The sequence below is a fragment of the Solenopsis invicta genome, chromosome 12 (genome assembly GCF_016802725.1).
Source record: "Solenopsis invicta isolate M01_SB chromosome 12, UNIL_Sinv_3.0, whole genome shotgun sequence".
NCBI classification, from domain to species: domain Eukaryota; kingdom Metazoa; phylum Arthropoda; class Insecta; order Hymenoptera; family Formicidae; genus Solenopsis; species Solenopsis invicta.
The window spans coordinates 5,452,554-5,465,655 of record NC_052675.1 but is presented as its reverse complement, the minus strand read 5'-3'; the positions used below and the strand labels follow the sequence as shown (position 1 = coordinate 5,465,655).

The window sequence follows — 13,102 nt, the reverse complement described above, 5'->3', positions numbered from 1 at the left end:
TCATTTGACATTACCTTGTTCTTTGAGATTAGATATTGCAACAATATATTGCAATGATATCACTGGTATATTTTAATGTTATTATCACTGTGTAATATCACAGTAATATTTCTGTGATATTTTACAGTAATATGTAATATTTCTGTGATATTGCAATATTTCTGTGATATCACAGAAATATTACGTGCTATGTGGGTATATTTCCAAATCTGTACCAGGTTTTATTAATTAATACATATATTTTTTGACAATTTTTTGACAACGTTACAATATAGACGAATTTTCTGGAAAAAATTTCTGAAGGTCATATTTCCTAATTTAAAAATTTAATGTAATATTATTTAACCGACTCACTTGAACGAAACCTGAATCTTATGTTGAAACTTTGTGAAGAAGTTTCAATAAACATTTGCCACTTTATTGACTAAACTTAGAATTGTTATTGTTATCCTTGGCAACTATGAGTAATACTACGTCTTATCATTATACTTCGTAACGGTACGCGGTTTCGGTGTTAGACGGTGCGGTGCGGAAATTCCGGGATCGGTCCAAATAAGGCTCGTCGGTTGGTCAGGTGTCCGTAATGATCATACCCAGAGTGTATAGTAGCAAAAAAAAGAAGATAATTTATTTAGCAAAGAAAAGATAGTTGCTAACAAAGCAATACAGCGTGATACAAAAGAGTTCAGTATGTTAACAGAAAGAAAAGCGGTTCGCAGATATATAAACAATGATCCCTAATCCGATTGCGAGCGGAACGCGGTTACTCAGAGATAACGCGCGAAGGAAAACTAAAGACGCGTGCACAATTGGCAACAATACTTGGCATAGAAAATCAAACAAAAGAACTTACTTAAATAGGTAGACTAAAATAGTACGGTAAAATACTACGCGGTAGATTACGCGGGCTGCTTGCCCGTACGGTCGGAGAGTCGCGGGGCGTGACGGGATTGGCTATTGCGATGTGTGAGCGCGTACGCGAGTGCGGGTTGTTGCCGGCGCGTTCGCCTCCGCGATTCGCCCGAGCGCGCTCCGTGCAAGTGGGGCGCTTGATCGACAGGTTGCTTATGCTCTGCTGATGACTAGGTTACGGAAATGCGGCCGTATGTCGGTGCGGCAGTGAAGGTACTCGAGGATGACGGTGATTGGTCGAGAATGCTCGGCTGGTGATAATGACGAGAATGCTTGTCGAGGATCTCGGACGTGATTGGTCGAGAATGCTTGGCCGGTGATGATGACGAGAATGCTCGTCGAGGATCTCGGACGTGATAGGTCGGGAATGCTCGGCCGGTGATGATGACGAGAATACTCGTCGAGGATATCGGCACAGTATATACAGTAGCAACAGTGCGAGAAAAGTATGGGTCAAATTTCTTCTGCGCATGCGTTGGCTATACAATCAAGAATATGGCGGACTGTCATAACAATATCATATGATATCACAGGTTTGTTTTCTATGCACTAGACTGCACTGGAACGTTCCTTCTTGCTTTCACTAACTTTCAAATATATATCTATTTCATTTTAAGTGCACAATTCAGGGAGTTCAGGAACAGAAAACAAACGGCACATATGTAGTCAAGCTGCACTAAACTGCGACGATAATATACCGGCAAATAAAATAAGTGTAAAAATTAGTAAAGCTGAGGAAAATTTTATATTATAATTATATTTTTATTATTATTATTTAAAATGAATGCAAGAAGAGGCTATTCTTGTGTTTTTGCTACATGCAAAAATATTTCTGGGCGGACAGAAAATAATTTATAATCTTACTACAATTTCTATTATACTTTACTTCTTATTTTTTCACTTATTCTGTTTTCAAATTTCTATTAATTAATTAATTAATTTGTGGGTTTTAACTGATATATGTCAACTGCTAACCCCATTTGCAACAGCAAATGGGGTTAGCAGTTGACATATATCAGTTAAAACCCACACTTCCGAGCAATGGGAACTAAATGTTTATTATCAACAATTATTAATTATAATTAATTAATTTAATATTTTTTTAGAATAACACCAAATATCTTGGAATCTTTCAAGATACGTAGAATCTTTCAAGATACGTATCATCTATTGCGATGAAAATGCTGCTACATACTGCAAGAGTCAATTTGTAAATAATTTCATACAAAAAAATGTGAAAAATATAATATTGGAATTTTTATTATTTTGTAAGTAAAAATTATTTAGACTTTAGGGTATTAATGATAATTAAATAAATTTTTATCGTTATTTTATTATTTTCCCTATTTTTATTCTAATACCAGATAGCATAAATTTGTATACACATCTAAAATTGGGATATAAAACATCTTACAGACTACTTAAGTTATGATGTTTTAAAGATGCCTTATATTTCGATTTTAAACTTGTATTGCCTGAGATTGCCATTAAATTGTTAACTTACAATTATCACACTTCACATACTGTGTTATAATGTTATTAATTTATTCCAGAAATACATTGACATTAAAAAAATAAATCTATTTTAGTATATATAGTTGTATATTGAAAATCATATATAGGATTTATCTGAATTGTGAAAGTAGTTTGCAAAATATTGTAACGTCTCTTGTTGTCGTTTAAATTCAGCCCTCCTATACAATCCTCAAAATGGCTGACAATCACGTGATCGAGGACCATTGACATCAAAGAAGACGACAGCTACTGTCGCTACTGTATATACTGTGATATCGGAATCGACTGGTCGAGTGTACTCGGTCGAGGATAGCGACGGGAATGCCCGTCGAGCAAGAGAGCGACGAGAATGCTTGTCTTCAAGGAGCGATCGAGAAGGCTCGGTCTCAGGACAGGTCGGGTAGTCGGACCAGGACCGGTGCGAGTTAAGCAAGCGCCCCAGGCAAGTGGTAAAATATGGCGCCCTATAGATAAATCTATATTCTTTGTATGGTATAATTCTAAAATCGTAACTTATATATATATTTATAGTAATTATTACAATGATTAATATTATAATTTAACGTTATATGTTTTTGTTATTTTTACTTCTAACCAACCAATTTATTTCATGTATTACATCTATTGGTTTAAAGCCCTCTCACCGCGTCAAGGTTGATGTAAAACGAGAAGGTTTTTTTCGTTTCTTTGTATTTTATATTTTTAATATTTTTTTTATATTTTGTTTTTTTATATATTATGGTTTTTTATATTTTGTTTTTTTTATGAATTATTTATATTTTTAATTAACAAATGTTTTGTCTCTCATTCTATGCATTTTTATAAAGTAAATTTATATCTTATATCTAAATGAATGCTCTGATTTGTTGATATTCAAAATGATTTTTTTCGTGCTTTTAAATCCCATAGACTTTTTATAACTTTAGCAAGGTCTATTTTTTGAGTAATCTCGTTCTCAATTGATAATATCGCTAGTACACTTAAACGGTCATCACTTGTGGATGTACGCAAATAGGTTTTAATTAACTTTAATTTGCTAAAACTGCGTTCTCCACTTGCAACTGTGATAGGTATAGTCAGTAATATTCGCAATGCCGTCCAAAGATTTGACAAAACCGATTGCAGGTTGTTTTGATTTATGAATTTAAGAACATTCAATGGATCATGAATATTTTTTGAGATTAAACTACTAGTAGATTGCAACTCGTCATATAATTCATTTCCGAGGATGTCATAATTATTCCCGTGTCTGAGTTTATCTTCAAGGTTGGAACAACACTTTTTCAACTCTTCTATTTCGGGTAACTTACTTATATCAAACAAGAAGAACCAAGTATCTTGGAATTCTTTGAGTTGTTTAAATCTTTCTTTGAGTGATGTTATTGCAGTATCTAATATAACATAAAAAATCTTTGTTTTAAAAAGATTTTGAGGATCAGACATGGTTTCATCACTATGTTCGTAATTAAACATGCGTTTTTTTCGATTTACTCGTTTCTGCACAAATATGGGATCTACATCTAAACTTTTAGCAAGTTCCTTTGCATCTACTAACGCTTTAGCAAATCCATTAAGTCGATAATTTTCTATATATTCGGCACAAGATTCCATGAGCGAAACGGCGGATCCGAGGTCCATTGTATTTGATTGCATAGATTTACTCACAATATTGATACGAAACAGAATATCGTACCAGATAACGAGTATAACAAGGAAATTGTAAACGCATAATTGTGACGCGAGGGTTTGCGCTTCATGCTTAATTGCAGGATCAGAGGAACCGTGTTCACTTAATGTTAGTAGAGCATCATGTATTTCAATAACTTGGTAGCGCAACGGCTTTAAACACTCGATACGACTCTCCCACCGGGTTGTACAAAGTGGTTTTATTGTAAAAGCTGGCACAGTATTAATTAATATTTTCCACCTTCCAACAGAAGCTGAAAAGAGTGTGTAAATTTTTTGAATAACTCCGAAAAAACTAACAGACTCGGTACAAGAAGTTGCACAATCACTAATAACTAAATTTAAACTGTGACAACCGCAAGGCATAAAGAAAGCTCTTGGATTAATTTGAAGGATACGAGCTTAAACACCTGTATTGTTTCCTTTCATGTTGGACCCATTATCGTAGCCTTGTCCTCTGCAATCTTTAATATCCAAATTGAGTTTTTCTAATACCTTTAAAATTATATCAAACAAGGACTGACCAGACGATTCATGAACTGCTCGAAAAGTAATGAAATGTTCTTTGGGGGACACATCACTGGATACATCGACAAATCGTATTGTAACAGAAAGTTGTTCTGTGTGACTCAAATCAGGAGTACAATCTAAAATTATACTGTAGTATTTTGCTTGCCTGGCACGATCTAATATTGTGTTTTTAACACTTGATCCCATCAAAATGATAATTTCATTTTGAATAGTGTTACTGCAATAATGAACATGAGTTTCTTGGGATGAAATGCGTCGGAGATGCTCATGCATAGTGACGTCATATTTTCCTAGTAATTCTACCAAACCTAAAAAATTCCCATTATTTTTAGTAAATAACCGATCGGATGATCCGCGAAGTGCAATATTATGTGTTGCTAAGTATAAAATTATATTGCATAAGCGATCTAAAACAAGTCGCCAATGATCACGCTCCTTAATAATATCTGCCTGTAATTTCTGATCGATAGTTTGACGCGATTCAAGTCTATGACAAGCTTCAAACCAACTTGCAAAACTCTTTCGGTGTTCTGGTGAATTTTCATGTGATCGTAGATAGTCATGAATATTTTTCCATTTATTACTTCCAGTTGTTGCAAAGGAAGATTTATTTTTGTCACAAAAAAATAGTTTACAAGGAATGCAAAATATTCTATCTAATTTCTTTGAATAGCAAAGCCAAGATTGTATATAGGACTCGCCGTTTCCAGTGCTTCGATAATACAAAAATTTCGAGAACGATCGATTGTCGGCATCTTTAGGAAAAACATTATTTTCGTTAATTTGCGATTTTAAATCTAGTGTCAGTATATGGTCACGAACAGTGTTACTAAGCGGAAAAGGCCAAAATGCCGGATCGCCATAGTTAATGATCGGATCGTTAACTGCAATGCTACCTGAAGAAGATGAAGCAACTGGTTCCTCTACCACAATTTTTAAATTCGACTCTTGAGAATCTAAATTATCAGAGATAATATGCATTTCGGCATTTGATGCTGTACTACATTCGTGAATGGAATTTTCTTTATTTATTTCAGATGTTAGGTTTGTAGTAACATTTTGTGAGAAGTTAGAGTTACAATCACTTTGCGGCTTAAAGAAAGCAGCAAGCGATTTTGCAGATTTACTTTCTTCTTCCTCCCATCGAAGTTTTCGTTTACGGTTCGCAAATCCGCTTAATTTTTTCGAAGCCATTTTTATGAAAAAATGATTATGATATTTATGATAAAGGTAAACGCCGATCGAGCGAGGTCCCTTATAATATCGGAGGAACTATTTCTCTAACGAGAAACGCAGCCGCTGGCAGCCGCCTAGCGGTAAATATGGAACTATGATTCCTACAGCGAATATTCGAACTGACAACGGGGCTCACTCCACAAAAGCAGGAGATCTGCTGGTCTCGGTTCCGAGCGCCCTTATATTTCCTATTGGATGCATCTTGTCCACGAGAAAACGGCCGCGCTCGGCCGCGTCACCGCCCCGCGGCGGTAGCGCGAACTGGCGCCTTTTTTTTTTTTTGTTCACGGAGGGGAAATGCGTTACCGCATACCCCAGGCCCCGGGGGAAGCCTGGCGGTTATGTGGGGCTCTCCCCCGCCGTCAACGTGACGGTGGGGGCATACCCACTAAAACCCCTTCGGGTGTCCAACTTTGGTCCTTGACTGGGGGGCTCCGGGAACGCGTGCAGCATACTTCCGGAGCCCCCCGGACCAAGTCGGCCGAGGCCGACTCAGCACGCAAGGGGTAACCTGTTGAAGGTCCTCCGGCAGGGCCGTGAGGCCAAGCCGGCCTCAGGTCGGGGGAGAGGGACACCAGCCCTCCCCCGCCTCTTCCCATGGTGTTGCGGGGGCAAAGCCCGGGGATCCGGCCCCCGCCGAATTTCCCGTGCCTCATCGCGCCTCTTGAGGAGGCGCGGGCACCTTCTACTACGTGGTGGAGAGGGGGTTAATCCCTCTTCCACCACCCCGGCGATGCACTGGGGGGGAGCGGTGGCGCATTGTGTCGCGCATTAATCGCTCCCCCCGGACCGTCAGGTCGGGTCTGCCTCGCCGGGCTCACTGTTGCGGGGAACCCTCCTCCCGCGGCTGCGCGTCCCGAAAGCGGGGCCGACAGCCGCTGGAGAGGAGGGTTGCCCCCTCTCTGCATTGCTGCAGCGGTTTTCATCCTCCCTCTTCTCCGCGATAGTGGGGAGGGAGGAGGCAACCGCCACGGCTCTTCTGCCCCTCCGCCTCCGTACAGCAGGGCCACTAGAGCCCGGAGGACGGGGGGCAGTTCTTCTTCGTCTGGGCGGCCGGAGCGGGAGCCAAGTTTGGTCATGGTCCTCGTCCCTGCCGTCCCTGCCACTATTTGCGTTGCCGAGGGGCATTCGTCCCCCCGGCCGCCTCTCTCTCACCTTCTCGGCCTCCTCCTTCTGCAGCATTACTTGTTCGCAGAAGGAGGAGACCGCTTTTCACTCTCCCTGCCGACCATTTGGCTAATGATGGCCGGCAAGGAGAGGTCATTACATATTTCCGCCCTCAGGACTCCGCGCAGCTCTTCCCACGCTGTGCAGTCTACCAGCGTGTGCTGCGCGGAGTCCCGGGCGGCACCACAGTGATGGCACCGTGTCGTTGGTTCCTTCTTAATCCTGCACAGGTACTCACCGAAGCAACCATGCCCGGTGAGCACCTGTGTCGTCCTGTAGGACAGGCCGCCAAACGGGCGGCCCACCCATTCGTCCAGGTGCGGTAGGACGGCCTCCAGGATCCGAGATCCGGCCGCCGGCGGGTTTTCGATGAGATTTCTCTTCCACGCTCTCATCACCTGCCGACGGGCCCTCTCGCTCAGCAACGCGGCGACCCTGGGGGTTACCACTCCCCCCTTGAGGCGGACGGCCTTCGCCCTGGCATAACTCCATGCCTGGGCGTCGGCCGTGTACTCCGCCGGGGGGAGCCCCGCCAGGGCCATAATTGCCGTGTTGGGAGCGGTGCTAAACGCGCGCGTTATCCTACGCGCCAGCCGCCGCTGCACATCGTGCAGAACCTTCTTGATGCGGCGGCTGGCCAGCGCCTCGCGGAACCATACCGGGGCTCCATACAGAACCCCGGACATGACCGCGAGGGCGTACGCGCGTCTAGCACCCACCTTCGGACCCCGGAGGTTGGGCATTAACCCGTTTAGGGCGTCAACCCTTTTGCCCAACCGCTGGGCCAGCTTGTCAAAGTGACTAGTAAAGGCCCAGCGACCGTTCAAGTGTAACCCTAGGTACTTAAGGGTTGCACCCACCTGAACGCGGGTGTTGTCCACCAGGACGAAGGCCTGGGGCGGTACCCCGGAGGAAACATCGTTAAAGAAGATGGCTTCCGACTTCTCCGGGGCCACCCTCAGGCCCAGGCCTTTAATGGCACCAACGACACAGGCCACAGCCCAGTTGCCCGTGGCAACCGCTCTTCCCCAAGAGGTCTCCCCAGCCACAATGAACGTGTCATCGGCATAGCCGACGACATGACAGCCGGGGGAGAGAACCGCGCGGAGCACTTTGTCGTATGTGGCGTTCCACAGCAGGGGGCCCAACACGGACCCCTGCGGAACGCCACACGACAGATCCCTCCGCTGCTGGTGTCCGGATTTATCGCGGAACTCCAGCACCCTGTCCCGGAAATAGTCCCGAACGATGGCGGCGAGGTAGGGCGGCAGGCAAAAGTGTTCGCACAGCGCTGCCACTACCTCGCCCCATGGTAGACTATTAAAGGCGTTGGCGATATCCAGGGATATCGCCAACGCCACCATCCCGTCCCCCGTTATGGATTCCGAGAGGGATCGGACCTGACGTATAGCGTCGATGGTCGACCGTGCCTCTCGAAACCCATATTGCTCGGGGGACAGTTCGGGACCGTTCCGGGCCATATGCTGGATGATGCGATTGGCAATGATACGCTCAAAGATCTTGCCCGCATCATCCAGCATACAGAGGGGCCTGTACGCGGAGGGACTCTCCGCGGGTTTGCCCTCCTTTCTAAGGAGGACAAGCCGGGCCCTCTTCCACCTCCTGGGGAAAGTTCCTTCACGGAGGCACTTCGTGTATGTAGCACGAAGCGCCTCCCCGACGTACGGTGACGCCCGGGCCCAGACCTTGGCACAAATGCCGTCCGGCCCGGGCGCCTTCGCCTTGCTACCCTGAATGCGGACGAAGGCCGCGACCATTTCGTGCCTGGACACCTCCAGTTCCTCGGACCATCCTGGGGGAGGGGCGGACTTGTCCGGGATGTCCTTCCCCCGGGTGGGGAACAATGTGTTTACCACCCTACCGAGGAACTGGGGGTCCAGCGTCTCCGAGACTGGAGGCGCCCATGGGCGGAGCCTTTTCAGCACTATTCGGTAAGGCCTGCCCCATGGGTCGCGATCCAGCTCGGAGAGCATATCCTCCCAGGTCACGGCCTTCGCCCGGGCTATGGCAGTCCTCAGGGCCTTTCTGGCATCCCTGAGGACCGCCGTGGTGTTTGTCAGCTCCTCCTCCATGCCTCGCCGCTTGGCGCGCGTGTGCGCCCGCCTGGCGGCCACGGTAGCTCACCTGAGTTCTGCGAGCTTCGCGGACCACCAGTAGGCGGCGCGGCGCGCCATCGGTCTGCTGCGGGGCATGGAGGCGTCGCAAGCTCGCGACATCACCTCGCATAAGCGCTCCTCCTCCTCCTCGGCCTCGAGGTCAGCTCCTCCTACTTCTGGCCAAGTGGATGCCAGGAGGCTGACCTCGAGGGCTTCGGGGTCGAGTTTTTTTAAGACCCATCGACGTTCATCACGTTTGCGGCGGCGTAACTCACGCACCTCCGCGGGGGGGGGAGACAAGCTCCATGGAGATAAGTCTGTGGTCCGACAGTTCTCCTAAGGACCCGGTCTCCACTTGCTATCTTTTAACCCTATTAAGGGCGTTGGGGGAAGCCCACGTTATATCAACAATGGACTCCCCCCCGGCCCCCACGTAGGTGCTGACCCGGCCCCTGTTTAGGAGGACCAGGCCGAGCCCCGCCGCAAATTCTAGGGCGAGGCGGCCCCTAAGGTCTGTGCAAGGGGAGCCCCAAGCCACACCGTCAGCATTGAGGTCTCCCCCCACGACGACCGGCCTAGGAGAGCGAGCTATGATCTCGCTCCCTATGCATCTAGGGCCGCCTCGTACTCCCCCCTCTTCAATCTAGGGGGGAAGTAACATCCCATGACGTCGATAGGTCCGTACTCGACCATGACGAAGCCCTCTCCAGCCGATATCGGGATCATCGGCGGAGCGCTCGGCACGTTATGGCTGGCCATCGCCACCCTCCCCGTGGGATCTCCAATCCAATTGGGGTTATTCTCGGGGATCCTGTAGGGGTCGGCGACGATGGCCAGCCCGCCACTCCCCTCCGCCAGGCACTGCGCAAGGATGTCTTGCGCAGCCCTGGCGTGGTTGAGGTTGGCCTGGAGGAGCCTAAGGGGCATTGTTAGGGCATCCTTGAGGCTCCTCCACCTCCATCTCGTCAGTGCGGTCTACCGCCGCACCCTCGCAATTTCTTACGCTTCTCTCCCTTTGTGGGAGAGGAGCTTCCATCTCGACCGCTGCGGGGGCCGGAGCCGGGGGCGGAGTCGGGGTCGGGGGTATTAATGGCCCCGCCTCGTTTTGGCCCCCGGCACTCAGGGGTGCCTTTTGAGGCTTGTTAGCCAGGCACCCCTTTGCGCCGATCCGGTGTTCGGCGGGCCTGCCCGCGTCTTTGCACACGGGCCCGCCTTGGCCGTACAGGCCTTGGCCAAGTGGCCAATGCCTCCGCAGCGGTAGCAGCAGCCGGATCTATCGACCCGGCTGCTGCACTTGGCCTGGACGTGGCCTTGGGCCAGGCACTTGTGGCACTGCAACCCCCGAGGGGGAAGCAGCACCACTCGGCAGCTCGACCAGCCCATCCTGACGCGGGGGGCGGCCAGAGCTGCCTTGCCGGCCTTGGCTGGGATACGCACCCAGCAAGTGCCTAGCCCGTTGGGAGCCGTTCGGATCTCCCCCACTTTGATGTCGTTGGGGGAGCATCCTCCTATGGCTCCCCAGGCCTCGGCCACCTCGTTCGAGGTGACCGAGTCGTCCAGGCCGTTCAGGCGTAGCTCGTCCGTCTTGCACGGTCGAGCTACCCTGATGTCGTCGGTATCACCAAGGGCTGCCCTGATCCCCTCGGCCAGGGCGTCGGCTTTGGTGCCGTTGTCGGCGCCCCTGACCTCGAGAATCTGGGCGCCCGTTACCGCTCTACGGGGGCGCAGGTCCTCGATCCCGAGGAAGGAGAGATCTACCCTCTCTCTCGCGGTCCTGAGGACCTGCGCGTATGCCGCTGGGTCCGCGCAGGTCACCGTCACGGCCGCCGTTGTCGGTGGCCTAATTTTGGTTGCCCTGGCCGGACCCAGGGAGCTGGCACCACCCGGTGTTTGCCCCCCTGGTCCCCCCTGGCCCCCTCCGCGTCCACCCCGTTTCTTCTTCTTCTTGGAGGAAGAAGGTTGTTGGGGGGGGTTTTTCGGGGGCGGGATCGGGAGGACCCTTGTCGACCTCGCTACCGGAGGTGGGGCCGTCTTCGTCGCCCTCTCGGCGGCTTTGGCGGTCTTCTTCTTAGTCTTTTTGGAGACCACCTCCGTCCATAGCTCTAGTATGGACGGGGTGGTCTCCTTCTGCGTCGGACCGGGCTTCGCGGCCGCTGCGACCGCGTTGCCCGCTCCTTTCTGGGGGGCAGCCCCGGACTGCCTGGCAATCTTGCCCGCAGTCGGGGGTGCCCTGGGCCTCTCCGCCACCCTGGGGGCGGGGAGAAGCCCTATCTCGGCGAGGACGGCCGGGAGGACTCTGGCAAGGGCCTCCTTAAGGCCGTCCTGAGTCAGGGCTTTCGCCCTCTTCTTCTCCTTCTTCCCGCTCTCCCCGACCCTGGCCCATCCCGATGTCTCCAGAGGACTGGAGGGAGGGGGAAGGGCAGGGAAGGAGGATATGGAGGCGGTAGCCACTCTAATGTCCGCCGCGTTTGACAGGGGGTTCATCTGCTTGCGAACCTCCTTTAGCGGCGGACGGAAGTATGGTTCTTTAAGTACTTCCGTGGAGACCACTACCGGCAACTTCCTGTGCCGGGTGGTCTCTGTGTGGGCAGGAGGCTCCTCAACGGGGGGCTCTTCCCTGTCCATGTCTTCCGGCGGTCCCTGTGGACGGGTTCCTCCGGTCAGGGCATCTAGTACCGTGTCGTTGAGTTCCAGGTCTGTCTGGACCTCGACATCGGTGCCACACTCCCTGGGGGCTTGGATCGAGGAGGCTTTCTCGAGTAGGGCAATGCGGACCCGCATTTGCCCCATCTCGGCTTCGAGCCTCCTCTTTTCCGCAGCCCACTTGGCCTTGGCCTTGGCCATGGCCCCTCTTTCTTCTCTGTGCGCCAGTTCTGCGGGGGTCTCCTCCTGCCTTGCCAGGATGGTAGTCAAGCCCGCCGTGAGGTCCGAATATGCATTCCAGAGGTCTTTCCTAATGGGACCCTGGATGTTTGTGGACTTCTCTACGGACTTGGCCAGCATCCCGAGACTTTTCGTCATTATTGCAGCCACCGCCAGGATCGGCTGTTGTTCCAATTCCTCGACTCTTTCTAGAGCCATTTCCTTCCTTGGCCGCTCTGGCTGAAGAAGGTTGGACGTCAGGGTTGATGATGTCCCTGTGGTCCTTTTTTATCTTCCTCGCCTTGTCGGCTTCAGCCTTCCTGGCGAGGGCCTCCGCAGTGAATTGTCCGGCGTGGGAGGGGTCCTTGGCCGGCCTTCCTCGTCCCTTCTTCATCGGCCCTTCGTCCGACTCCGAAGAGGACGATATGTAGTAGGAGGGCGATTTCCTACTACAGGCCCTCTTTTTCCCCCGGCCCACCGACTCTACGTCGGAGTCCACGTCCATACCTGTGGACCCTACGGCAGGGGTCGGGGAGGGTGGCAGGGAGGGTCTTGCCTTATTTCTCAGGCCGGATGGTCCGGGAATTCTACTCGGCTCGGGGCGGGATTCGTTTCAGGTTTAACGCCCTTGCTGTAAGCCGGACCCGGCTTCGAGCCAACGGGACGTATTTCCCCCCCCCCCCTTGGGAAGGAAGTCCTCCAATGTGACTTGGAGTTTCCTCGTCTCTTTTTTGAGGGGGTTCTCTGGTGAGCTGGACGGGCTGAAAAGCTCCAGCCCGCCAGCCCCCACGGAGGGTCCTCTTACGTTCTTGGTGGCATTCCTACCTTCTGCGGGAGAGATGTCCCCTTTCGTTAGATTGGGAGAGGACAAGGACCTTGTCCCTTTTTTTTTTTTACATGGGGAAATCCTCATGGATACCCCTCCCTTCCGGGGGGAAGGGAGGCGGTTATGCCGGACTCCTACCGGCTAAAACCCCATGGTGGTCCCCTTTACATGAGACATGCGGGGCGCCCCGGGATGGCTAAGGCATACTCCATCGGGCGCCCCCCGAGCCCCTTCCCCCTCCCATTTCGTG

General features: G+C 50.1%; 1 protein-coding gene across 1 annotated transcript; it reads right to left on the bottom strand.

The window, feature by feature from the left end:
• Window positions 1–3,300: 3,300 nt before the first annotated feature.
• On the bottom strand, window positions 3,301–9,140 carry LOC113005043. Its single transcript, XM_039455392.1, has 3 exons — window positions 9,011–9,140; window positions 4,524–4,952; window positions 3,301–4,367 (listed from the first exon to the last, which is right to left on the bottom strand). The coding sequence occupies exons 1-3, from the start codon at window positions 9,138–9,140 to the stop codon at window positions 3,301–3,303; spliced, it is 1,626 nt and encodes a 541-aa protein (XP_039311326.1).
• Window positions 9,141–13,102: the final 3,962 nt, after the last annotated feature.